This window comes from Rhinolophus sinicus, chromosome 3 (genome assembly GCF_057876585.1).
Source record: "Rhinolophus sinicus isolate RSI-liver-muscle chromosome 3, RSI-T2T, whole genome shotgun sequence".
In the NCBI taxonomy this organism is placed as follows: Eukaryota; Metazoa; Chordata; class Mammalia; order Chiroptera; family Rhinolophidae; genus Rhinolophus; species Rhinolophus sinicus.
In genome coordinates, this window is record NC_142503.1 from 52,758,887 (window position 1) to 52,786,362 (window position 27,476).

The following is a 27,476-nucleotide window of genomic DNA, read 5'->3' on the forward strand; positions in this document are numbered from 1 at the left end:
ATATTATCCCCGCCTCATAAAATGTATACGAATTTATATTGTCATAAAATAGTTCAATGGGTTTTTTAACTAATTTTAAATGCCATTTTGACAAAACCCAACTTTTTAAAAAGCTCTATTTTCTCAGGCCATTTATAGAAAGAACTAGTTGACTTGTTTCAAATGTTTTAAAAATTAAAATTTCAGTATTGTCCTGGATATTCCCCATTGGCCCTGCCAGATCTACTCTCTATCCTTTTTGCACGGCCGAGACCTGGGAGGCTGATCTGTATCCATAGAATGTATCATCTTGGCTCTCTTGCCCTCTGGCTCCCAGTTGGTTTCTACAGAAAGGAGGCATCAGCTGAGGAGATGGTAGGAGAGAGAAGATCCCCTCCCTAGGCCTCTGTTTACAGTGAGTTTCCCAGCGGCTGGGGTCCTCTCCATAAAACCACAGCTCCAGGAGGGTGGTCTTGCTGCAATGACCACAGGTTCTGGTACCTGCCTTCTCCCTCTTCCCTTACTAGACCTAAGGAGGGTGACACTTCCCTTGTTGCTGATTCCTGGGTATTCCTCCGTCCCTTGTTGGTTTCAATCATGCATATACCTTTATTAATCTCTCTTTAATAATCCTTTAAGGGAGCTATCCTGCTGGGGATCTAATACAAACACAGAAACATTTTGTCAACTAGCAGCATTTTTGCCAGTGCTTGCTGTAAATTCTCGTTAACTACACCCCTATCCTACAGAAAACCATCACAGCCCTTTATGTTTTAGTGAAAACATGCCTACACCCTAACCTTTCTGGTCCTGAATTTAGAAGTCCAACTCATTTGTTTAACTGATGCAGTACCAATTTCAATTCCAGATTAATTAGTAAGTCATTTCCCAAGATAAACTCCTACCTGAAAAATATTCCCAATATATACACACATCCACGTGTGTGTGTATGTGTAATGTATTATAAGGTAAGAAATCTCACTCAAGTTTTTCCATAACAATATTTCTAAATGAAAGAATAACAGTATCAGTCTCTCAGTGTAATTCAGAGTTTAAATAATGTCTATTGAAACACCTTTAGTAGCATCCTAACAATAGCTATTGCTTAAATGCACTGATAAAGTACAATCATCACATAATTTTAATCCAATTATAAACAGCAAATGACACATGATTGTGCCATGTTGTGGAAAAAAAATAAAATGAAGGAATCATTTCTATTTTTTCTAAGTCAATACTACAGACATGACTATGTAATAGATTCAATATGGTTATACTATTGCTTCTACACCACATGGAACTTTCCAGATGCCCTAGTCTAAAAACAAACAAAAAACCCAATAGGCCATATGTGAGTTGGAGGAGACAATAAGTAGAGGAGACTCATAATTAGAGGAGAAATTTTATTTTTTCTAGACATTACATATTCTTCTATTTATTTCTGACTCTAAAATTTACCAAGTAAAGTAATTTATGCCAGATTACTTTGCCTCTAGATACAGGAAGAAGGTAAAAACAGCTCTACTTGGACTTATAACCTGAGCTCCTAACTGGCATCTTCCTCTCTGACAAGCATTACATCGAAGTTGTTAAATCTCAGATACCAGCTAAAGAGTTTGGAACTATTTGTGGAGCACTTTGGGTAGCTATAATTCTGCCCACCTTTTTAGCAGCTGTAAATACTTTCCTTAACCTTTTCCTTTAACCTCTCTCTATTGCCTCTCACCCCAACTGAAAACGGCACTATCCATTTTTAGTGCCCCACCCACTCCCCAACCTCACAACTCCCATTATTTTTTTCCCACATTAAGCAGTGAAATACATGGAGGCAAAATAGTTACAATGGATACAGCAGTTAAAAACCTGAGTCTGAATCCAAACTATGTAACTTACTACGTGGCCTTGGACAAGGTATATAACTTTACAGAGACTGGGTTTCCCTTCCCCATATGTGAAATGGGGATTATATCTACTTTATGAAGTCACCAGAGGGATTGAGCAAGAAAAGAAGCCAAACATAAGAAGGCAAATATTGTATGATTCCATTTATACACCGTACTTAGAAGACATTAATCGTGACAAAAAAACAGAATGGTGGTTGCCAAGGGCTGGGGGGAAGAAAAAAAGGGGAGTTATTATTTGATGGGTAGCGTTTCAGTTTGAGAAGATGAAAAAGTTCTAGAGATAGGTGGTGATGGTTATGCAATAATGTGAATGTATTTAATGCCAGTGAAGTATACACCTAAAATGACTAAAATAGTAAATTTTGTTATATATATTTTACCACTATGAAAACAAAAACAAAGGAACAGTGTATCAATAATCCATATCAAGAAAATATCCCTTCCATATAGGAGTCACAAAAGGACAAAACCCTTCTTTTTCCCTCCCACTATCCCTACTCTCCAAATTGAAGCTAATTGGCAAAGAAATAGAGAAGAGTTCATTAATCAAAATTAGCCTGAGCTTTCACGTTAGAAATCCAACTACCCCAAACCCCAAACCAATCAGCTTATATAACAAAAGCATAAGGATTTCAAATAAAATATCAGACTTTACTCATGATATAGCACTTTTGGAGTTAAGTGATGGATAGCATTGTGTGTAACACACTGTAATCATATTTTTCATGTAATCAAACTATTGACATAAACTTTTAACTATCATCTAATCTAAGATTCTCTTTTGAAGCAAATCCATATCTAAGCCTTCTTAAAATATATCATGAATCTCTAATTTTACAAGAGGTAGCTGTAGTATAATGAAAGAAACACTGACCTTGGAACCAAAAATATCTAAATATGGTTCAGCTCTGCCATATAATATCTGTATTACCATATCTGGGTAAGGCAACTTCCATTTATAAATCTCAAAAGTCAATAGGAATGATGACCTACCTCACAGAATTACTGTTGAGATTTAAATAAAATAAGCATATGAAAATACCTTGAAACTGTATGAATGTCTAATCACTATGTTGTTCACCTGAAACTAATATAATACTGTATGTCAACTGTAATTGAAAAATTATTTTTAAAAAACACCTTGAAACTATAAAATATAATTCCATTTATATTACTAAATTTGTTAAAACACAAAGGAGATTATTATCAAAAATTCACATTAAAAATATATACATATTTCATAGTAGTACAACTAGGTAATCTCCTATAGTTCTAAAATTCACAGAAAGACTGTTAAAATGCCTATATTATAGCAAACACTTCTTTAGAAATTACGTATTAATCCTGGTACCAAATATTAGAAATACTGAGGAGGAAATGAGTTAGATATAGTGATTGTGATAGGTTATCATCCTCAATAAATGGAAGTTAAATCCTCAATTCATTTATTCCTCAAATATTAGTAAGAATTCCAAGCCCTGTGCTAATCAGTGACAATACACTGGAGATAACACCATGGTTCTTGTCCTCAGGGAGTTTGCAACCTAAATGGGAGATGGGACATAAAACAGAAGATCACACAAATAACTCGTTAGTTTATGATAGATGTGAAAAAGGAAGAGTAGAAGTTGCTGTGTGAGCACAGAGGGAAGGGGTCTAATCCAATTGGGGAAATTTTATGCCAGTTGTATCATCCTTTGTCAACCCAACAGCCTTCAAGTGTTCAATAAATCTTAGCTATTTCTATCATCAACATTATCATAAAAGCCTATGTTCCACTGTCCTTGTTCGGAACAACTGTACCCCTGGGGTTTGGGAGACGAGATAGTATCTCCCAAACCTTACTATCTAGGAAAACCCAGATAAACAAGAACCGTCACCTAATTCTTCAGTAAAAACCAAAACCAGGCTCTAGGAAACAGCTCCTCATCCCAAATTTGACTCATATTTTATGTATCCTTGAGCAATTATGCTGATGCTGAAATGTTTCCTCAATGGTACTTGAAACTTGCCTGAAATGCCCTAACCCCAAATCTTCTCCTGATTCTTTCAATATTACTCAGGTTTCTGCTTAAATGTTTCCTTCTCCAAGAACCTTCCCCTGACTACCCACTCTAATGTAGCCTCCCAGTCACTCTCTATATTATATCACCGCACTTCATTACTTTTAGAGCACTTAAGACTATTTGAAATTGCCTACCACATCTATTTACTTGCTTATTATTGCATATTTCTCCTTTAAACTTGCAAGTAAGTTTCATGAAAGCAGAGACCCATTTTATTATCTCCATATCCTCAAGATACATCTTCCTTGCCAGATATCCCGTTTTGTTTAGGTAGTCCAGGTGCTAGGGAGCAATGTTTCCTGCCCAGAGGGTGAAGGATGACTGATTTAAGCCAATTATGGTAATGCCATTACCTCTGCAGGGAATTGTTTTTAGGGAAGGGAATGTGACAGTTGTCTTCCATAAGGCCTAAGAAGACATCTGCTAAGCAACTTCAAGAAAAGGTTTTCCTCCCTGATAAAGAGACATGAAGAAGGAAAAACCTTGCCCTTCACCCTGCCTTTTTACTTGATTGTATGAGAAGTGACCCCGGGAATCTGATGTAGGGATAGTGCATTCCTGAGGGGGAAATCATGACGGCAGAGAAACTGAGCCTGAACCCTGATGTTCTTGATTCACTGAATCAACTCTGAAACTACCTCTTCCAGATGCCTTGTTAGATGAGATTTATTTTTAAATTCTGATCAGTTAAGCCATTTTCTATCTCCTGTTTTGATAACTGCAGCCAAAAGCATGATAAACTCTTAAGCCTCTGTTACTTCTGTAACATTAACAGAAAACAGAACCCACGAGTCTAGTAGATTATTGAGGGGGTTAAATGAGACAATGCAAGTAAAGTCTAAACATAAACAAAATACTCAAATGATAACACTGCTGTTATTGTTGCAATTAAACTATAACCTTCTATGCCAACACTCCACAAATTCTTTATGTAGTAGTTAGGATTCTGTTTTCTTAACAGAAAACATTCACTTTAATCCTGTTTAAATAAAATCATTTTTAATAATTAATTTACCGAGCTTTCTTCTATTAGTAGCTCTTGGAGCTTTCTCAAGTTTGAAGTAGGTAAATAAAAGGAGAATCAAGGCAAATATCAGATCACTAACAAAAAATAATCATATTAATTTCAGGGAGAGTCTGTTTTTAATACAAACTCCTCCCTTAATTTACATGGACAGAGATACATATAAATTTTCATCTATTCTAACCTTCACAAATATTTTGTCACTATTTTAATACGGCTTAGATTATATTAATCAAAAATTAAAACTATACTAGTAATGAAAACTATATTAAGATCTACAATTACAAAAAGTATATTTAAAAATAGGAAAAAAAAGTGTTATACTTCAGTTTCCACAATTTTTTGCACCAAACTTTGTTTGATATGCCATGAAGCAAAATTAATACAGAAGATCAAAAGTAGGAGACCTCCAGGTCATTGGTTCAAGTTCACTCCAGCTGAATTGTGATTTAAGATGTTACGATAGTTCATTACTGTCAGAAAGCTGTTTAGTATCCTACATGCAATAAAATAATCAAACTTCTTAAAGTAAAATATGAGGGTAGTTCTATCATTATTAAAGAAGTGCCACCAACTGAAATTTCTCTTTTAAAGATGGACAAGGAACAAATATTAAATCCTCCATTGCACTGGAACTATCCATGCTCTTCTGAGTCCAGATAAATTTTGGTCCTGTCAATATTACAAAACATAATTAGCTCCACTCTTCAAAAATCTTTAACTATTAACCTACTTTGACAAAAATTACCAGTTATCCATTATGCCCATAAATTTGGGCAGCTGTAGGACTATGAAAAGTTACCTGGAATAACTATTCTTCTTCCCTGGGTGGACAACCGTCCACCTGTTTTCCAATGTCCTCACACAATAAATAAGATACACAGTTTGGGCATGGTAAGAATAGCCTCTACTATTTCTCTGACATTCCTGAAAATGAGTAGGATATAAATCTTGATTGACCACCCTTCAGATCACTTTTCATAGAATACATGAGGTTTTGATATAATGGTCAAATAACTCTCATAGTCCTAGCCATGTTAAGATAGATATAGATATAGATAAAACCTTACATGAATAGATGTTACATACGTAAAATATATACAAAATCTAGTAAGTAAGGTTTAAAATCTAAGATAACCACTTATTTTTTACTCTAAATTCTTCAGATGTTAACAAATATATCTTATTCAATTGCTCCAATGCTACTTTAAATCCTTCCTTGGGGAAACAATAAGTTATTAATACAAATAATATTCTAGCATATATTTACAAAGACTCACATATTATTTGCCAATACTATGTCACTAGCATGTAAACATTTTGTATCATTCCCATACCAATGTCAAAGCAATAATGTACACACAATTGCAGAGAATATTCCCCCCCCCCACCGTGTACTCCGAAACAAAATTATAATTATCTTCAGTACATATTTTTAAATATGTAGTCCCAGCACCAGTACTCTTTTAAATCCTGTACATTAATCCTCAGTGCTATGTACCAACATTAATGTCACAGTTGTAATCTCTATGGAAGAAAAAAGATTCTAAATACAAATTGTTTTTTTCCCAAATTTTACTTCCAACTCTAAACTACTGGGGTGAAATGTCAATAAACTGCAACCTATATATTTCCCCCACCCCACAATGTATGTTTTAATTTTTAAAAAGAATAATTCTATTTTCTAGTAGTATTTGAAGATAAAAGACACATTTGATCCTCTACTGCAGAGCAACTAAAATTTAATTATTTTTTTTTTCACCTGGAATTGGTTTTATATGGCAAACTGGCTCTAAAGTGTGGGAATAAACCTTTCATTTTTTTCTTTCACAGCTCTGAGAAAATACATTACAATATTAATACTTTTTCTAAGAGTCAAGATAAATCTCTGGATAAACAATGCTAAAATTTAACTCTCAACATTTTACACATTTTCTTTTAGGCTTCTTCTTTCAAAAAACTCAATTTTCAGTATTTCTGAAATAATGGAAAAGAGAGCAATCGAAAGAAAAATTCTCACAGACAAGATGACATATTAGATACAAGTTCTTTATCATTTTGGAGGAAACATCCTGGGGATTGAGAAGGGGAGAGTCAATTTAATATCTTACAGAAAATTTCATTCCCATAATGGTATTCCTTCATTAGTTTTAGAAATCTTGAATTGCGTTAACTGCTCGTCAATCAAGTTTCTAAAGAGATCTGTAGTATTTCATTTGTCTTAACTTTATTTCCTTCAGAAAGAAAGAAAAGAGGGTTTAAAATTTTTCAGGATGAGTAACCAGTAAAAAAAAGGGGGACAGTAAGGTGATGCTGGCAGATACTAAATCCAATAAACTTTCTTTTACATAGAGTACTATTTCAATGTTCATTCTGTGACCACGTAAAAATGGGCATATATATGTTTCTCAGTATATTTAACTAAAAGATTCATAATTTAAAAACCAAAGTTACTTTTCAGAGTCCCAGGTTAGATGCAGTTTGGTTTCTGTAGTTTCTGACTAGTTTACTTAATATAATGTCACTGTCTAGTATGTGTATCATATGTTCAACTTTGCTTTATAGTAGATTCATATTTCTGTGCTGTTCCATACTTTAGAGGATCAAATTAGTTTAATAAAAAAGTAATTACCACTACTCATCAGTTTGTAGGTGGCAGTTATCTCTCTACAGCAGTATGGCTTAAAGTTCAGCAACATTTCATATAGGAATTGTTCACAACTACTACAATATCTAATTTTAAAACTTAAGTGATCAAACAAAATTCATAGAGGAAAAATCTGAATGAACAAAAATTCTCCATTATTTAAGCTTTAACGTTCACTCCTAAAATTTCTGTCTTCCCCACACCACGCACATATTTGCAGTCTATCAAAATGGAGGGTATAAGTATCAGAGTTAACCAATGGTTAAGATCACGTATCTGATCAAATCTTTAGTTTCTTATATCTAATTATGCAATGCTGTTCCCTAAATCTATAGCATCCTACCCTTAGATGAGAAAGGCCATCTGGTATACTGAAAAATGCATCTTTCAGTTTCAGCCACAGGTTCTAAAGTTAGAGAAATCTGTATTAGAAACCTACTTAGCAGTGATTCCCTGGGCAAGTTACTTTTCTTATTTCTTTAATTGAGAAAAAAAAATCACTATCTTGCAGAATTGGGAGAATTAGTCAAATTATGTATAAAGCACTGAACACAGTAACTGGCACACAGAATGATAAATAATAATTACTGTTTTGCTGTTATTGGCTATTTTTGAAATGCAACTATGCTATAGAATGTGAACTCAAACATCCAAAGTCCTTATTGTAGAGGTCATTGAAAAAGATTTTTTCCACATTGAAAAAAATTCCTTTGACTCCAACAACTTCATTTATTCAAATATTTATTTTGTGCTTTCAACATACTACGGCCTACCCCTAATGTCAAGGATACCACAGAGAAGAAATTAGAAGTCATCCCTTGCCCTCAAGAAACTTACATATAAGAGGAGGCTAGAAATTAAACAACCAGTTATATAATTACTTAATTACAATTGTGATTTGTGCTATAAAGAAAGCCTCCAAAAGGGAAAAATGACCTAACAGGACCAGAATTAAATTTCTATACAAACATCCCACCTCCCTCCAAGGGTTTTCAATCATTCTCTCTATAATTAAACCTAATCCAAACCTTTGTATAGACTTGATCTGTCTGTTTTTTAAAACAATAAAATAAGTAATCAACCTGACTGGCCATTTTTTTTAATTTTATTTTTAAATTATAGTTGACATACATTAGTTTTAGGTGTACAGCATAGTGATTAGACATTTATATACCTTACGCAGTGATCCCCTCAAAAAGTCTAGTATATATAACTGTGTGTGGTGACAGATGGCTTATAAGTTATTATAAGTGACACAGTTATTATATTATTGACTATATTCTCTATGCCATTTTTGTGTTCAGAACTGTATACTAAAATTATAGAAACTGTACAACCAACAAATTAATTTCAAGTATTCCAATGGTGACTTCTTAATGAAAGAGAAAACAAAGATATAATATTGGTAAGCAGTTGTCAGCTACCCCATTATGAATTCATGTTAGTAAACATTTTTTGATAGATTATAAAACTAATTATTTTTACTTTACATGCATGCCATTGTTGATAATGACTCATTTTTCAAAATGTTTTTACTAAAAATATTTACATATTTATTACTGAAAAACAAATTATTTCTGTGATTTTTAAGATCAGAACAATTCCAATTTGCTTACTAAAAGAGAATTCTTCTTTGCTCAGTTACATTTTTAATCTACCACCATAAAAAATTTTTTGTTTAAATCTGGTGACATCCATTTTAAAGACAACTTCAAGATTTCTGTGTTCAGAAGTAGTACACTGTTGTAGAACAGTGCCATTCAAGTCCCCAAAAAACATAAAGGGAGAAACTGAGCAATCAGATCAACTCTCCCACCAAAATGAAATTTAGTTTATTCTGTAAAACAGAATATACCTCAATGTTTGTCTTAGATTCAAACAACATTCACCTAGAAATTAATGCAACAACAATTAACCCAGAACAGTCATTGTCAATTCTCCAAAAGAAGCCTCTTCACCTATATTTAGTTCATAAGGCAAGCCAGACCAGGATGGCTGATGCCAATTATAATGAATGGAAGAAATATATTTAAATCAAATAGCACCATCTAGCAGAACTCTCACCACTTTGCTTACAAGAGTAGATGTTACTGGGTGTTCCATTTGGTAGATCTGACAGCAAAAGTGGCAATTATTTGTTTTCATGACAGAATCACAGAATTAGAGCTAGAAAGGACCACAGACACACCAGGTCCAACTTCCTCATTAATTATCTCAGATATTAAATTTTTTTTTTCACTAAGGTATCAGAATACAGATTAAATTCAGCCATTCCAGGGAGTTCAACTGAAATTTAGAATTAATTTGATTCTCAAATTAAATCACCCCCCAAATAGATAAGATTATGCCTCAATACATTTCAATTCCTTCACTCCTAGGAACATGAAATGCAAGTGGTCTGTAATCATTAAAACATCCTTCTCTAAATGTTTTTATTTTATCAGCTATATACGACCAAATGATTAATGCACACAAATTAGGTTGTTATTTCAACTTCAATTCCAGTAACCGCTGTTGCTTAACCAAGCTATAACGCTAAGTCTTTTATATATCCCCTGTCACAGCAGTAAGATCCTAAATGTTGCTCCTCAGAAAATACCTCTCGGGGGAGGGGGGCGGGACAGCATCTCTCCGTTAATTTTTTTGTTGTTGTTTCGCTACATCAAGGCCTGCCACCCCTAAATCCTATGGGGATTGTGTTGCTGCCAACCCAAAGATTAGGAAATGCTCCCATCCCTAGGGCACAAGAAACTTTCAGAGGAAGACTAACTGCCTAAAGCAAAGAGGAAAGTCGCGAATTCGGTTTCTATTTATGCAGCTATTTCCGTGCGCAAGGTAACCAAAGTAGCTTTTGGGAGATGCTCTCACTTTTCCCCAGTATGAAACCCCTCGGAAAGGGAGAGCGTATTCAACGACAAGGATAAGCCTCACCCTGGAGTGGAGGTGGTTACTGGGAATCACTGATCTGCTGCACAGAAAGAAGGGGTTCTTCCTCAGTGGTCACAGTCACTATTCACTCTCATTTTTAGTAACAACCAAATCACCGTTACAAGTAAGTACACAAGAATAGCAGCAAACAACCTTGCTTCGCAGTGTGCCGTGACGGTGCCATCCCGGCCCGGAGGGGCTCTTTTCTTGCCGGCCTCCCCTGGGCTCCCACCAAAGTTAACACCTGTATCTTCCCGTAACCCCGATCAAACAACTCCTTCCCACCTCTACGCTTCTCCCCTTTCTGTAAATCCCTCTTCGGACTACTGCCCACTGCCCACCACATACAACCCTCCTCGCGCCGGCCTCTGCAGCTCACACAACTACCCCCTCCGGGCGCCCCACGACCACCACCACCCCGCCCGCCTCCCAGGCAGCCGCGGTCCCCAGATATTTGGGAAGCAGCAAGTCTCCCAAAAAAGTTCGCCAGCCGCCGCCGCCGCCGCGGCGGAGTTGGTTCGGCTGCGAGAGGCAGAAACGCCAGCTCGCTCCAGTGATCCCTACTCCTCGCCAGCACACTTTTCCTCCCCGGGAACTCGGTCCTTCTCAGACTCCCAAACTTCTACGGCTCCGCCGGCTCCCACCGCCCCTGCCCCAGCTCCACGAGGCGCGGGGTAGAGAGAGCGCCGCGTCCCTCCGCGGGCCCAGGAGAGCCCCCACGCCCACGCGATCCACGCCCGCACACGCCCTCCGCGCCCCGCGCGCGTCTCCGCGCCCCGCGGGGCCCCGCTCGGTCGCTCAGCGCCGGGCTTCCGTCCGCCGCGCTCCCGGCACCGCCGCCCTCGCCTTGCCCGGCACTCCCCGCCCCGATCCCCAGCGCCTGAGCCCCTGCTGTGGCTCCCCTCGTGCGGTCCGTCAGGACCCCAGCCGGCTCCTCCAAATACCCACGTTCCCACCGCGCTCCCTCCTCCACGCAGCTGCCCCCTCGCACCCGCCCCGCGACCCCAGGTAGCTCTCCGGGTCCCCGCAGCCCCGGGCCCCAGCTCTAAAGTTACTTTATAAGGAGGTGAACCCGCGGGTTATTTTCCTCAGTCACCCAAACAAGTTTCCATCCTCTCCACCAGCACCGCCGCCGCCCCCCAACACACTCGCTCCCTCCCGCCCGCAGACCCCACGGCCGCCCTCCCCGCGCGAGCACCTCCTGGGAGTCAGCCGCTCCCCGCACCGCAAGCCCCCAGATCGCGTACCCCTCCCCCTGCCAGCCCACCCCCGGCTCTCCCCGGGCGGAGAGTGTCTGTGTATCTGTGTGTCTCCGAGAGAGTGTGCGAGTGCGTGCGTGTGTGTGCGCGCGTGTGCAGGAGGAGGTGGTTGAGAAGCGGAGACACTTACTTCTCCCGGGCCTGGCTGTCGGACGGGACGGCGCTGCTGTTACTCTTGCCTTTGCCGTACATGCTTGTGCCGAGAGCAGCTCCCACTGTCACGCACCTGTCAACCCATCACAGCCTCCCCGGGAACAGCCCCGTCCCCATGGCGACCCACGCAGCCACCCCCACTATTGGCCACCCCACGCCAAAGCTCCGCCCTTTTTGCCCAGGCAACGCGCGAGACTGACAGGCCTCCCCCTCCCTCAGGCCTTCCGAAGCGCGCGGCGGCAGCTACAGCCTAAGCGGCAGTCTCCTCCCTCCTTCGCTCCCTCCCGGGTTCCCTCCCTCCTTCCCTCTCCGCTCTCCTCCCTCCTCCCGCTCTCCTTCCCCCTCCCCCCTCCGAACCCCGGCGCAAGGGGGGAATTAGAAACTGCTCTAGAAGGATTTTAAACAACTGGCTGTTCCCTCCGCCGCTGCCCCTCCCCCTGCGCCGCCCGCGCGCGGCTCCTCACTGGAGAGAAGGCGCCGGGAGGAGGGGAAAGTGCGGCCTGGAGTCTCTGGCAGGAGCCGGCAGAGCTGGAGCCTTGGCGGCCCCAGACTTCAGGGCGCCGGCTGAGTACACGGACAGACCTACGGTCCCTGCCACTCTGGGGGCCCCCAGCAGCCTTCTCCCGCTTCTCTCCTGTCTGTGACCCCGCGCGGGTACCCAGGATTGATCTTTGCCGCCCTCAGCCCTCCTCCCTGGGGTGTTGCCCCAGCCCAGCTCCCTGAGGGACGGCTGGCGACTGATACACTCGCTGTTCCCTCGACCTTCTAGCAGAGCGACCGGGAGCAATTCGCCTTCCCTCCTGGGGAGTGACTGCGCCTGGGGCCTTTGGCGCCGCTGGGGTGGTGTCGCCGGTTCCCTGGGGCTGCTCCCTGCGCCCCGGGGAAGCACCCGGCCTCGGGCCTGCCTCCTCTTTAGAGGTGAGCCTGCCTCCTACAGATGGCCCGGTAACACCTAGGACCGCAGTGTTTCCCTACCCCTGCCCTTCCATGCCCAGAACCCCGTGGTGCACCAGGCACCAGCTCCCCTGCAAGAGCTGCCACAGAAAGGGCCCCAGTGATCCCCACCTAGCCTGGTTTTCCAGCCTGGTCTATTCATCCTGACCTCTGGAGTGGGAAGGGCCATAGAAGACCTTTAAAGACATCCCTGTCCTTGTCCATTAGAATAGGCCCCATCCATGCTCCAAACTCCGAGGTGTGCAGATCTGTGCTGGAGCTGAAAGGCTACCCGAGGTTATTTCTGAATCCAAGCCCCTAATCCCATTTCAGTAAATGAGCAAAAGTTTCTGAAACACACACAACCTGCTACCCAATAGAACATCTTTTATCTTGTAGAGGTCCTTGGATGTAGAAATCAAACAGTGCAAATGGGATTAGAAAGAAGAGATGGGCATCAAACAGGGAGTGACATGGGAAGAGGGATGCAGGTGTTTGGACCAGAGGAAACATCAGGAAAGGATGAATAGACATGGAACAACTATGGGAGGGGAGAGGAAATGGGATTCAAGTGGGAAAAGTACCTTTCTATTCCTTACATATAGCTTCAAGCTTTTAGTAGTAGGATCATAAAAATTCATATGAATATAAGAAGATAGATGGAATGGAAAGAAATGGGCTTGTGTGGGCATTGACAGCAAGTGGTAGGAATAAAACATCAACAGAAGGTTAAGGAAGGGCAGTTAGTAAAAATGAGAGAAAGAATCAGAAAAGGGGTTGGCAACTAAACATAAATCAAAAACTGAAGAGGAAGGAACTACTATATTGGTGTTAAGGAAAATGAAAAAAAAAAAATGGAAAAGATAAAGTGTAAAAAGATACCGTAGGAGAGAAGAATAAAACAAACAGGATTAAATGAAGAAGCCATAGACTATGATAGCAAAAGAAGATAACAAAAAACAATAGAGAACTGACATTATAATAAAAAGGTATAAGAAAAATAAAAGCACTTTTATTAAAAAAAACAAAAGGTCAGCCTATAGAAGTGAGGATAAAGAAAGAGAAAAAAAAAATCACATTGGCTTAAATTGATGAATTTCCAAGAGAAGAAATTTGCCATTTCTAACTCAAAATTCTTTCTGTTTCTAATGACCTACAGTGATTTGGTGGTGGGGACGTGGCATTCACAGACTGAAGAACTGGGAGTGACGCTGAGCCAGTGAGCCTCTCTCTTTTGAACTATTGCTCAAAATGCTCAAATGTGTGTAAGGCTGCCACTGTTTACAGACTCCACCTTCAAGGTTAACATTATGTAATTTGTTATTAAGTTATCTACTTCTATTGGCTTTCACCCAGAAAATTATTAGCATCTCAGGGCTCCATCACCCATAGAACACTCCGTATAAGGTGCTGCATAGAGAATGTTGTCAAGGAGGGAGTTCTGGCAGCTGCTAATCCATGCCCCTGCCCACACCTGGAATACGGTAAGGTTTCCATTAAAAAACTAAGAGTGGGATTTGTACTATTATCTAAAAACAAATTAGGTATTTTGCACCTATGTTGGGATTCTCTAACCATGGTTGTCAGTCGTGGCACATTAGAATTGCCTTAGGAAGATTTATTTATTTGTTTCTAAATACAAGATCTGAGACCCCACTAGACTAACTAAATCAGGCTAACTAAATCAGAACCACTGGGGATGGACCCAGGCATCTGTATTTTTTATAAGTTCCAAGTGATTCTTATATGTAATCAGGGCTGCTTACCCTTACTCTTCGGTATCAATTTAAACACAGCCAATGTGCACTATCAGATCTCAGAATGAGATTTTTTTTAGGTTATGGTTATACATAGCAGATGACCCTTCCTACGTAAGGCATTAAGCATCTTTACAGTGGACTTTACTTTCTACTCACTGAGCCAACAAATTTGTTAATAGCATGAAAATGTATGACTGCATATGTTCTTATAGTACAAGACCACAAATAGCCATAGTTTAATTTGCTATTTCCTAAAGAGAAAGGAAAATGAAAGAAAACAAGACAGGGTGTTTGCTGTCTACTATAGTTTATTCATTTGGTTGTATTTTACCCAGATTTGTTACATACAAGAGTCCTTTGGGTAATGGCATATTTTCTGATATTTAAAAAAATAAATAAATAAATTACAGATCTACACAGTGGGGTATGGAATTCAGAACAATTTGCTCTTAGGATCTGGAAAGAATAAAATGCTAAAAGGTCTTAGTTCAGAACTTGCCAAGATAATGTCAGTTACCTTTACAAGAATGTTCTCATCCAACAAATACACAAAGTGAAAACATTACTATTCCTACACATGATAACCTTAAAGCTTAAGTAATCAAATCAATTATCATTAGAACATCTCAGCAGTTACCTGAACCATCTCTATTTTATTTTCCTCTTAATGTTTACACAGGTAAATAAAATGCTTCTTTGCCCTTGTTAAAATTATTTTGAGTACAAAGAATGTTCTTTGCATCAGCAACTATGTCTCATGGGGCCAATGTTGTAATTAATGAGATTTGAAACACATATTCAGAGCCAAATTTGAGATCCCAAACACAGAATTGAAGATCCATTGTGTTGTTTGTTTTTATTTTTTAAAAGGGGTAAGAGATACAAGATTTAAAGCTTCCTAGTGGAAAGACTCATAATTTATTTTGTAGAAGTCTTGGGGATTTTTTTTTAAACCTCACAAATGAGGCTGATTCATTTTGGGAGGCTGCATTTGGGGTAGGGGAATGCTGACCAGCTGAGCCACCAGAATGGTGCATTTGCATTTGAGGTTGATTTCTTTTTTATTTTTTTTATTTTTTTTAACTTTATTCTTTCAGATATAGAACACCACAGTTACTAAATCATCAGGTCCCCCCTTCTACCCCCATTTTGTTTGGGCACAAATTTCTCTTTCTGGAACCTGCATCTTATTCTTGGAAATCTTCATCATTTTAAAACACGCAGTTCATTTATTTTACCACCCTGCTCAAGTTCTAGATTGACTATACATTTCTTTGATCCTGATTTATTTCTCTAAAACGTTAAGGTTAATAATGTTTATATTCTTACAGTGCATGGCACTTCAGAAAAGATTTCCCTTTGCTATATAGAACAAAGAGGTTGCCTCTTTATGTTTAAATGGAAGCTAATTATGAATTTAATTATTTGTATCACACAGAATACTTAACATGTTAACTTAAAAAGAAAAGTATTGGGGTGGCTGGTTAGCTCAGTTGGTTAGAGCGTGGTGCTAATAACACCAAGGTTGCTGGTTCGATCCCTGCATAGACCACTGTGAGCTGTGCTCTCCTAAAAAAAAAAAAAAGTGTTTAAAGTAAAAATATTTACTCTAGGAAATACTGAAATTAAAATATTTTAAAAGGAGATTGAAATTAAACATTAAAATGATTTTTCTTATTTGGGGGTAATATTTCTAAAGGACAAAACTGTTCTATTTATTTGTTTCATAAAACTACTTATTTTATGGAAATTACATCGCCTTACTTACATTCATATCACTTTTCATTTCAAATTGTTTAAAAGATATCCATTCATTAGTACTCAATATACCCGTAAGATTTTCCTAACCAGATTTTTAAACTGGGTAAACTGAGTCCTAGAAAGATTCATTAATATGATCTGATCCATAAAGAAAACAGAACTAGTTCCAGGATGAGAACTCTGTGTTCCTGGCTGACAGTCCAGTTCCCAGACCACAAAGCCACACCTCTCCCTCTCAGAAGTGACTATTCCACAGAGGAATGTGAGCAAGCTCTGAGCTGTTTGTCACTCAAACTACTGCGTGAAAACTCGTTCCCAGGCAGAACAGACCAGCATTCCCAGATTCACAAACTGCTCACATGCCATGTGGTCTCTTCTACCAGAATAATAAATGAAATGGGGCCTGAAATTAACATTATTTGACACACTGCTATTGGTTTAACATCAGTTAATCTGAGTCAGTAACTCTTAACCTATTGCCCTAGATTTTAAAAATCCCAATTTAGATATTCATAAACATCAATGCTTAGGAGAGACAATGTGCAGATCTACCAGTTTTAAACAGTTCCATCTCCAGAGTGCTCAGTCTTTTTTAGCACCATCGAGAATTTGAAATTTAGTGATTTGGAATAAAATAAAATAATCCTGATATAAAGAATTGTGCATAAACTGAAGATGAAGAAAACTGAGCTACCATGTATGGCAATTTCACACACGTTAGAACAGTTTGCAAAACAAATTCCAAGTGTTGCAGTGTTCACTGGCTGGATTTTTGTCATTAAATGTTGCAAGTTATGTAATAGGAAGTATGCCAAAGAGTGTTCTTTATTCAAAATAATACTGTATTCTTTGTAGTGCGTTCCTAAATCTTTACAATGGTTTTTTACCTACTAAGGTTATGCCAACATGATATCTTTGCACTCTGAGAGTTGACAAAAGCCCCAGTCTCAAGGAGGCTATGCAACATTCCATGCAGTGTCATTTCTTTCTGTTGGGAATGGAAACAGAGGGAAAAAAAAAAATCTACAATTGCTTTTCATAATTTTCCAAAACAACCTGGTCCTCTTAACCAAGTGTGGCAAAAAGAGAAGATGACAAAATGTACCACTACTATATTTTATTTACCTTGGAGTCATTGATGAATAAGTGGTTAAAATATGTTTTAAACTTCTTTAATAGTATTAAAAATCCATTTAAGATAAGTGCTGAATATAGCCATTTCCAATAGTGAGCAAGAAGGTATAAACAATCTTATCAGAGTCATATATACTTGCCAAAGATATAGAGGGCACTTTAAATATTTTATTCAGGGACACTCAAAAGTCTTGGTAACCAACGGGGCTCCATCCTATGTATTTCAGTAAGTCCCCGAAAATGTATTAAGTATTCTGTGGTAGTAATTGCTACCTGCTAGCATCATCATCATTAGATTATACATGTACAAACCAGATTCCTCACCAGATAAATAATTTTATATCATTATCATCAACTTCCCTAATGCATCAAGTCTTTTTTCTTGGACCTAAATTCTTGAGGCAGAGAATAGAAGGACCCCCCTGCCATATGGTGCTAAGGGATTGACTACCACACGGCAAATCCCCATCAGCCTCGCCCAACTTCCAAGACCCAAGTTGTCTGTGGTATGGGGGCCAGTGCTAAGAAAGTTAAGGAAGAAGACATTTTTGGCTCTGACCTGCTACTGCTGCTTTGTGGTACCTCCTGCCCTGTCCTCCCTCTAACACTCATGAGATTTTTGGTTCTTTAAGGAGAACCTTAATCAGTGTCTACAGTCCTGTGGATACTACTTAGGGCTCAAGTTTTTGTTCCTGTCTGGATTAAGCAGTGTTTTGGCCAAGGATACTGACCTCTGGAATATTTTCCTTTGGTACTGTTTGATGCTGTTTGATGCTGAGTTACCCAGGAATTAGAGGCTTCAGGAGTCCTATAACCATTTGCTTTGGCTTTCTATCCTAGTGCCCGTTTCTAGAAGGGAGGCAGACAAAGATCTTACTCTGGTGACGGATGGAGGTACTCTGCAGAGAAGGGTGGTCAAGGAAGAACGCAGTGCCCTTTTTCCCACCCCTCTGGAAGAGTTGTCCCTACACCCCAGCTTTCTGTACTGCTTCTTTTGTTCTAGCCCCGGCTATAGTGTCCTTTAAGGAGATGCTAGCTCTGTTCTATAGTTTCGGTGTTTTCCTTATTTTACAGGAGCATTTATCACTTGTGGCACAAGGAGACATATGCCACATCCATGTCTCAGGAATTTTCTAAAGGGGTTGTGAGAGGGTGGGGTCTGTTGGGGAGCAGGACTACATCTCATCAGCTCAGCTTCTAGTCAGTGTAGGTCCCTTCAGAGGGCTTTAGTGCAGTACCTCCCACCTCCCTGTTCTTTCTTTTACCTGTTTTTCCTCTCTCTTCTCTCTTCCCTTTCTTTTTCTCTTCGCCTTAACCTCTGTCAAATGACAAAATGTGAGCGAAACAGAGAAGTTAGTGGGAACATATTAAATTGAAATATATGAAACTGCTATTTTTGTAAGTCAAAAATGGTTGACTGATGATAGTGTTATATGGTTCAGCCATGCAAGAATTTTAGTTTTTGCGAGCCATGCCACAGATTTCTCGTGTATTCACACTACTGCCATTTATCAAGCCCTAACAGTGTGCCAGGCTAAGTGCTTTATAGAGAGTATCTCACTTCATGCTCTTCACAGTCTTTTGAGGTGGGGATTGTTATTCACCCGTTTTTCATACAACTAGGGAATAACAGGACGTAATTCCCACCCAGGCAGCCTATCTCTTCAGGTCCTCTCAGGAATCTGATACACAGATCGTTTCAACCACCCTCGCCCCTTAACATTTGCTCTTTCATGTACTATGATTCTAGAAGGGCAAGCTTCACTGCAAATTCAGGTTGGATTAAAACAAAACCAGGTGGGATCACTCAAGCAGGGCTCGTGGGATCTCGCTTCAGCGTGGCAAGCAACAGTGAATTCTGTTCTTACAGCAAAAGCCCCTGATTAGGCAAAATCAAACACTAAGCCACACCCCGCTTTATTGCAGTCTTGTTCTTTATCAAGTACATCATTTCCTCCCATTTTGACTATGGTAAAGTGAAGACTTTGGCTCACGATAGGATATTAAAAGGAGAGATGATTTGGTATGGATCTTTTCTGATACTTAACGAGGGAAGTATTCTCCTTACTCCTACTAAATTGGTCATTTTTATGTCTTCGTTCCAGGCTTCACCTTGTTTATTTCTCTTTTGGTCATCACAATTCCCAGATCTATTTGGCTGTGTGATCTGTGGTAGATAAAACCCCAAAACCAGGATCTTTGTTTAATTCACATTCTGCTTAGGAAAAGGGAGAACTGATCACTGGATCGCATCATCATCCATTCATTGGATCACTGTAAACAACTGCCCTACCCTCTAGAAATGGTCAAAAACTGGCTCCCTGTATCTAAATCGGCAAAGTGCAATACCCTCTGGGTTTTTTTTTTATGTTTGGGTTTTTTTTCCCCATGTGGTTTTCCTTTCCTGCTGGATTACTGTAGTTCACTGTTACTTTTCCTCCTTCTCTTGTTTTTTTGGCTTCACTTCCTCCTTCTATTGTTGTAGCTCTCTTTTTCCTCTCATCACTTTTCCTGTTGCCTTTCCAGTTGGGTGGAGCCCCCATTCAACTCACTGACTGTCTGGCTCTCGAGTCTCTTTGGTCCCAGGGGAGAACAGTCTTGTGCCAAATAGCCCCAATCCTAGGACATCAGAAGAAAGATCCCAGAGACTAAGTATCCCTAAAGTTTTCCTGTATTGATTTTATATTAGAATGAAATCCAAGGATGCCTAGTTGTGTGTGTGTGTGTGGGGGGGGGGGGAACTCATTGTCTTGGCCTCCTACCCCAGACCGTTCTGAAGTCTGACAACACCAACATCCATCAAATCAAACAATGAAATCAACTTTGGTTACTTAGCATAATAGAAATAAACTTGTAATATTCTATTAGTGAAGGATCAATGTCTCCTGTCTTGAAAATGAACATCAGAGCTTGGCCTCAACATTTATGTAGCAGCAGGAGACCATTATTTTGTTGCAACATTCGATTACATTGACATCAAGACAGATTTATTAAATTAATAAATAGTACATGATTTTCAGCCTTTCGTTTCCAACCCTCACCAACCCCCCTCCACAAGGTGAGCTTCTGAAACTCTTCATCCATATTTTGGACTCCTTATTGTCTATGCCTTTCTTTCTTTTTTGTTGTTATTGTCAGTTTATACTCAAATTCATTTTTTAAAAATATTCATATGTTTTGGATGGGAAATTTTAATTGGTTAGTAAGAACAAAGGTAATAAAGAGAATCATCAACTTGTTCATTGTTAAAATATCTCGCTGGCATAGTATTGGAAGAGGAAGTATTTCACATTTGGTTTTCAAAGTTCTGAATGTGGCTAATGGCAGAAGCCCACGGTTCCCGCTGCCTTTTCCTCAACTTCCAACCTCAGGGCTTTTGCCTGGCAGTTGCCTCTGCACGGAATGTTCTTCCCCCTGCCTTTTGTGGGGCTGGCTTTTTCTCTTTACTCAAGTCCACTGGAATGTCATTTCCACAAAGAAGTTTTCCCTGAGACTCCTTTCTGAAGTGCTTACTCTCCCATCTGCAAGCCCTCTTCACCCTGTTGCTGTTTTATTTTCTCCACGTGTCAGGATCTGAAGTGTTTACAATCTGAATTACTCTATTGGCTTGCATTCACCATGGGGGCAGCCGTCTTGTACTTCTTCTCATACTAGATCCCCATGTCCCAAGACCTAGAACAGTACCGGGTACCCAGGGGCACTTGATAAACAAATACTCATTGAATGACTGACTGACTGAATGATGAATGACTCTAAAACGATCATGCTTACATTGCCTTAGATCCTAGTTCTCTTAGATATTTGCAACATACAATGTTTCCAGCCATCTACCCTCCCCTATAGTCTGGGGCTCCTTCTATTCTTAGGAACAACAATGATTGAACACAGAGCTTCAGCACACCTTCAGCTTTTAGGCTTCCGTCTTACTCCAATTTATTGTTCCAGCATCTAAAGCAATTTAGTAGAATTTTGGTGAGCAGGACATGAGAGAGAAATATTTCCTTCTCTTTTCTATCACAGATCTGACTTGCTTGGAGTTCCAAGTGGCTTAATGTTGCTGACAATAAGGAAACAAGTCGCACACAGTCAGCAGATTAAGTTTTCAGTAACAAGCTTTCATCATGTCACTCTCCTGCTCAGAAACCTCAATGCCTCCTCACTGCTTACAGGATAATTTTCTCTCCCCTCAGATTTTTATCCAATCTGATCCATCTGTACCTGTAGCTTTCAGTACGTTGTAGTTATTTATGCATGTCTGTCTTCCCTACTATTGAAAATAGCCTATCCATTCACAGGCATTTGCAGTATACCTCCATGTTGAACTTGATATGGGGGAATGTATTGTTGAAGACATTTCCCTGCTTTCAATTCCTATCTCAGTTTGTGCCTGGCCGTTGGAAGTGATTACTAATGTTTCTGGAATTACATTTTATTCCCAGTAGCTGAAGTCTGACCACCTGGGCTTGAATGCCCTGCTCCATTAATTGTTAGCTCTATGATATTAGGCAAGTCACTGAAACTCTCTGTGCCTCAGTTTTGTCACCTGCAAACTGAGGTGATGTTACTGAGTATGTATTAGGGTTATTATGAGAATTGAATGAGAAAATGCATGTACTAGGTTTAGCACAGAGCGTGGCACATCATAAGTGCTTAGTGAATGCTTATGAATGTTTTCTTCCTCAGTGGAGCTGGTCTATGCTGTTTATGGTTTGTAACCATATGGTGCATCTGTCAACACTTTATCACTTTATACGTGCTGTTCCCCTGACTTTGAATGGTCTTCCCTACTCCTCTCTGACTCCCAACTCCTTTAAAAGCTGTTCTCTGCTCTTATAATCTGTATCATATATTATAATAAGCAGCCTTTTACTAGAACTTAACTTTTCCTGTGTCTTGGCTCCCCAGTGAGATAAAAGTATAAGGATACTCCTGATATTGTATATACAAATCTTTTAACTATAAATTACTTCATGTGCTAGAACCAAGTATTTTTTTTTTCAGTGAGAATACATTTTTTCCATTACAGGGAAATTGATGGGGGAAATCAGCATTTTACTCTCTTCAGGTTCCTAATGTATAAAGAGCTTCCTACAGTTCCTTCCAACAAACAAATAAAACTCTGCAAACAGACAAAAACAAAATGAAAAGACTACACACAAACAAAAGAGGAAAATTATTTTTTAAAAGATACATACATACATACATACATACATACATACATACACACACAGTTAGATCTAGGACAAAGAACATTTGAAAATACTGGCTTAGATCATTCAGACCTTGACCAGAAAAGCCTCCAGATCCCATATGACTTGCCTGCTGTCGCAGGTTGGGTTCTTTGAAGGCAGAGTCTGAGATGAGTTTGGAATACAATGTGTTTGTTGGGTATTAACTCTGTAAAAGGAAAAAGGAGGAAGTAGAACTGGACAGAGGAAGAAGTCAACCCCAATGCAGGCCTGACAAAGCCTCAGCCAATCCGGTGAAGATATCTCACGCAAATATTATCCATCAGAGTGTCCAATGTCTGGCCAAAATGGCCTGGTTTTATACCCCAGTCTTACTCATCAGATTTGAGCTGCCTTAGGGAGGGTGTGATCGCCAGAGAACTGGTTCTTAACAACTGAGGCTGACCCTTTAGATTGTGACATGCACCACACCTGGGTTTGAAAGGGGGATCTCTGTGTCTCCCACCCTGCATACCAACGTTTAGGTGGAGCTCAAAGACAGAACCAGGCCATCTTCCTGACCCAGGTCAAACTGAATCTACGTTACTCCAGCCACATGGCTATATCTCTGACTTTAGAGGTGGTTTTCAGAATTATAGAAATACCAAAATAGTGTTGAGAACAGAAGAATTCAAAATTGAGTTTAAAATAATTTATTAATAATCAAATATCAGTGGGAATGAAGAAAAGCAGAAAAAAGTAATATTGATGTGAGAATATTGTTCTCTTACTTTTCTGTATATAGAGTGGAAATCATAAAATTTATAAAACATACAAAGCGATCACGTAGCTTCATCATGTAGCTTCATAGAACTAGAAGGAAAATTAAAAAGTGATACAGAACACTCCTGCTATCGGAGAAAACTGTGGTTTCCTTTCTCCATCCAGTCAGTTACAGCTCCACCTGACAGACTTTTACCAAAACATTTAAATACTCTTTCCTTGAGTCACTAATAATTGAACAGTGCTCATAACAGGAATGTTGTCATGTAGCAATTATAGCACAAGGTACAGGATGGAAGGAGAGATCATTCTACAAACCAATAGAATGACTAAAGAAAGACTGGCTCGTTAGTGTTTAGAGTATCCATCCTTTTCAACATCGTGGCAGAGCAAGTGGCAGAAAATAGTGAAGATCTTTAGATGCGATTCCTATAACTTAGTACTATGTACTCAGTTCATAAATGCCTCATCCCTCAGAATTTATCTCTATGGTTAAAACTCATTGATTTAGATCCCATAAATTTGTAATGTTGCAGTAACACAGTTGCAGTGTGTCATTCTGGCTGAGAAAACATTTTATAATGATTTCTTTCCCTGAAAAAAAAGGGGTCTCCTAATGTTCTCCAAGCTTATCTTCAAATTCTGGGTCCAGCTGTTATTTCTGTACTGTTAAGGGTGGTCATGATCCATTTCCATGGGCTAATAATGACTAGTATTTGTAAAACCAATTGACCGATTCTCAACAAACATCATTTTTCTTATATTATGCAAGTTATTTGGAAAATAATAAAGTAGCATTTACTTCAAAAATTTTAGTTCTCACTGATTTGGATGTGATTTTCTGCTCTTCTGTCACCTGAGGTATGTTGTAGGCCCATTGTAATCCCTCTCCTCAACCCAACTATCCGGGTTTTGCATTCCTGCCTTGAAGCCATGCTGTATACCAGAGAATCTCTGTCCATTCAACCCTAGGAAAAATCAAATTAGTGCAATAATACAGATATAAGAAGAGAGTAAAGGAAGAGGGAGAAGGAAGCTCAGAAACAGGTAAATGATAATATCCAAACTAAATATAACCCACATGTGCTCCCAAATATCTAAAGGGTAACCAGGCCACACCAGTTGCCCACAGACACTTTGGTCTTTGAGTTTATTTAACATAAGCTGTATTACTTACCGATGAAAAAAAATGCACTTAAAAGTTATCATCTTAATAAGTTTTAAAAAAAAATCCCAACAAATCAAGTTAAATACATAGATTTTCAGATTGTGTGTGTCTAATGAGCAATTACATTAGATGTTTTTAATTTTTTTTTATCACAAGATCTTGGTTTTAGCCACTGCATCCATCACAGGGGCCACAGGAAGACCCCTGAAGCCCCAGCACCTTATCTCAGTAAACACTGCTAGCAGTGGACCCTGGATGCTGGAACCTCTACCACTGTCCTGCTCCAAAAGCCAGAAACTTCCACCACCACTTTTACCATAAAATGGATTCTGTGAGGTACCTACTTCCTCTCATTGTTTCCTCCCAAACCAATTTCTCCTACAAGCAAGGTGGATTGGCTGGGCTTAGGACACACATTTGCTCAACTGTTGTAAGAGAAGCTGGGAAAGTACATTTGGGGAGGCAGGATTCGTATTGTGGGGAAGGGGAATTCCTCAAACCTAGAAAGGGTGGTCAAAAGGTAGTAAGTAGCCACAAAATCCCAGGCATGAAAAGAAACCAAATACAAAGCTCAAAACTTGTACATCCAGTTACTGGTAGTGACTGTGAAATTTCCCAGTCATGGACCTGGGGAAATACTGGTGATCCCAGAGGAGCTGGAGAGGAGTCATTTGAGCGCTTCTTGCTGACATCTCTCCTTGTGCTCCAGACTGATCCAGATGGCAGGAAGTCCCTGCTCAGGCCTGTGGCTGGGCCTTTCTCCAAGAGCTGACCCTCAGCTACTGCACAGGGGCAAGCTGCCAGAGCAGCAGGGAAAGACAACTCACCTACACAGGCACAACCCGTTCTCCATGACGATTTGGAAATTTAGCTGACACACAGTGGGAAAAAGAACAGGTTTTCAAGCCTCGTTACTATGCATATGCTAATTATTAGACAGAGGGGAACATTATAATTGAGTTGTGAAACAACAACTATAAACAGAGTACCTGACAGAGAGCTTCTTTACATGACGTTTTTACACAAGAATAAACAATGCATTCTTTGTAAGGCTTAAAAAAAAAAAAAGAAACAGGGTTAGTTTTATTCTGTAAACTACAGTCTCTTGTTGTAACTAGACTAGTGCTTGTATTTGTTGACATCTTGATTTATAAAAACCTGAACAAGTTCAATTTCAAGAATTCTTTTTGTTCAAGCAACGCCAGAGAAGGGGAGGAGATTGATGCCACCCCCCCACCCCCACCCCACGCCAAATGGCATATGCAAAAGCTTTAGAATTCTCTTTGTTCAACTCTGGGTCAGATTTCATGGAAAAGTAATTGAAATTCCTTTTGCTCCCCATTCTTCCATGCATGTATGGAGGCTTGTATTCCTAATGAACACCCAAGAAGCTTCCTTCCACAGAACTTTATCTTTGAAAGATGAAATAACCTGTTTCCCTCAACTCTTCTCAATCTTGTTTCCCTATTTTATTTACTCCCCCTCCTCAACCACGACAAAGAATTTGTGCTAATTAACTCACTGTTGAAAAATTCAAACTAATGCCTAGAAATTGGTGGCATACGCTAACTGGTCAAAGGAAAACCAAAAGCAGAGAAATAAAGGGTATTGGGTTCTGGTTTCATTTTTTAACAACATATTACTGTCGGTAAAACCAAGAGTAATTGTAGCTCTGAAATGGCAAACAAGATGTTCACCATGTATTCAGATTAATGAATTTGTGTAATATGCTTTGAGATCCTTTATCTAAAAAGAAAGGTATAATTCACCTCCCTAGAATCATCCATGACTTCTACCATTAGAGTAATAAACAATGGAGGTTACTTTAAATATGTACTTGTCGGTACAGCACTTTTGCTACAAGTTCATTTTCAAGCAAATAGAGCAAGGAATTAATCTTAATTGATGATCCAGGTTTAGCATACCAGAATCTTCCAGATAAATGATATTTTAACAGGTGACTTAGAGTCTGAACACTCTAAGTCAGTGTCTGAACCAAAGAAATTGAATATTGCTCAAGAATAATACCCAGAACACCTGTGAAATAATTTAATAGATTACTCCAGTCCTGGAGCTTAGAGGGCCAAGAAACAGACCCGTGGTGCCGCTGTCCACGACCCAGTGACATGTTCTGCCCATCAATGAGATAGAAAATGGAGTAGTGTGACAACTAATATGTCCTGCTCTTTTGTGATATGAAACATTCATGTTGTTACAGATGACATTTTAGGCTTTGTCCACAGGGGCCATGCTCTCCACTTTTGCCAATGGGAATGTTAAGTGACAGCTAATAACTTTGGATTCAAAGTTGTCTGAAAATCCGAGGATGGAATTTGCCCCAATTACATTTGTTTCCAAATTAATCAGACCCCACTTTAAGTTCAAATGTGACAATGACCTGACCTATCTTATCCTGATTATCCAGTTTATTAAATGTCAGGCTTATATTTCTGTCCCTTGATTCCTTCTTTGTCCTGGCCACTGTGCTGTTTCTCCACCAGAGAGAAGATCTCGAAAGAGAAAAAAAGTAAAGTTAAAATTTATGAATTATTCTTTATTACCAGTATTGGGAAACGTAATTTGGATTGAAGTGTTTTGAAAATAAATAAATAAGGATAGAAGATTATCTATGGGTTTGCATCCATGCCCCTATTGCAAAACCAAGTTAATTAAAAAAATAACATGGTATTTTTATATGTACTTACTAAGAAAAGCCTTACTGTTTTCAAAGTGCTTTCATGTGATCATCTTACTAGATCCTCCTAAAAATCCTGTGAGTTATGTTAAGCAGGTATTATTTATTTTTATT

At 39.3% G+C, this 27,476-nt stretch overlaps 1 protein-coding gene across 6 annotated transcripts in view; it reads right to left on the reverse strand.

Moving 5' to 3' along the window:
- SSBP2 (single stranded DNA binding protein 2) overlaps window positions 1–12,258 on the reverse strand; it is a 273,310-nt gene extending 261,052 nt beyond the window's left edge. Inside the window, exon 1 of one of the 6 annotated variants that reach the window (XM_019715082.3) lies at window positions 11,938–12,258. In XM_019715082.3, coding sequence (XP_019570641.1) covers window positions 11,938–11,999 — 62 coding nt within the window. In that variant the 5' untranslated portion in view covers window positions 12,000–12,258. The remainder of the gene's footprint in view (window positions 1–11,937) is intronic. The other 5 variants (XM_019715079.3, XM_074328767.2, XM_019715081.3 and 2 more) reach the window with 5 other exon arrangements.
- Between the last annotated feature and the right edge of the window lie 15,218 nt (window positions 12,259–27,476).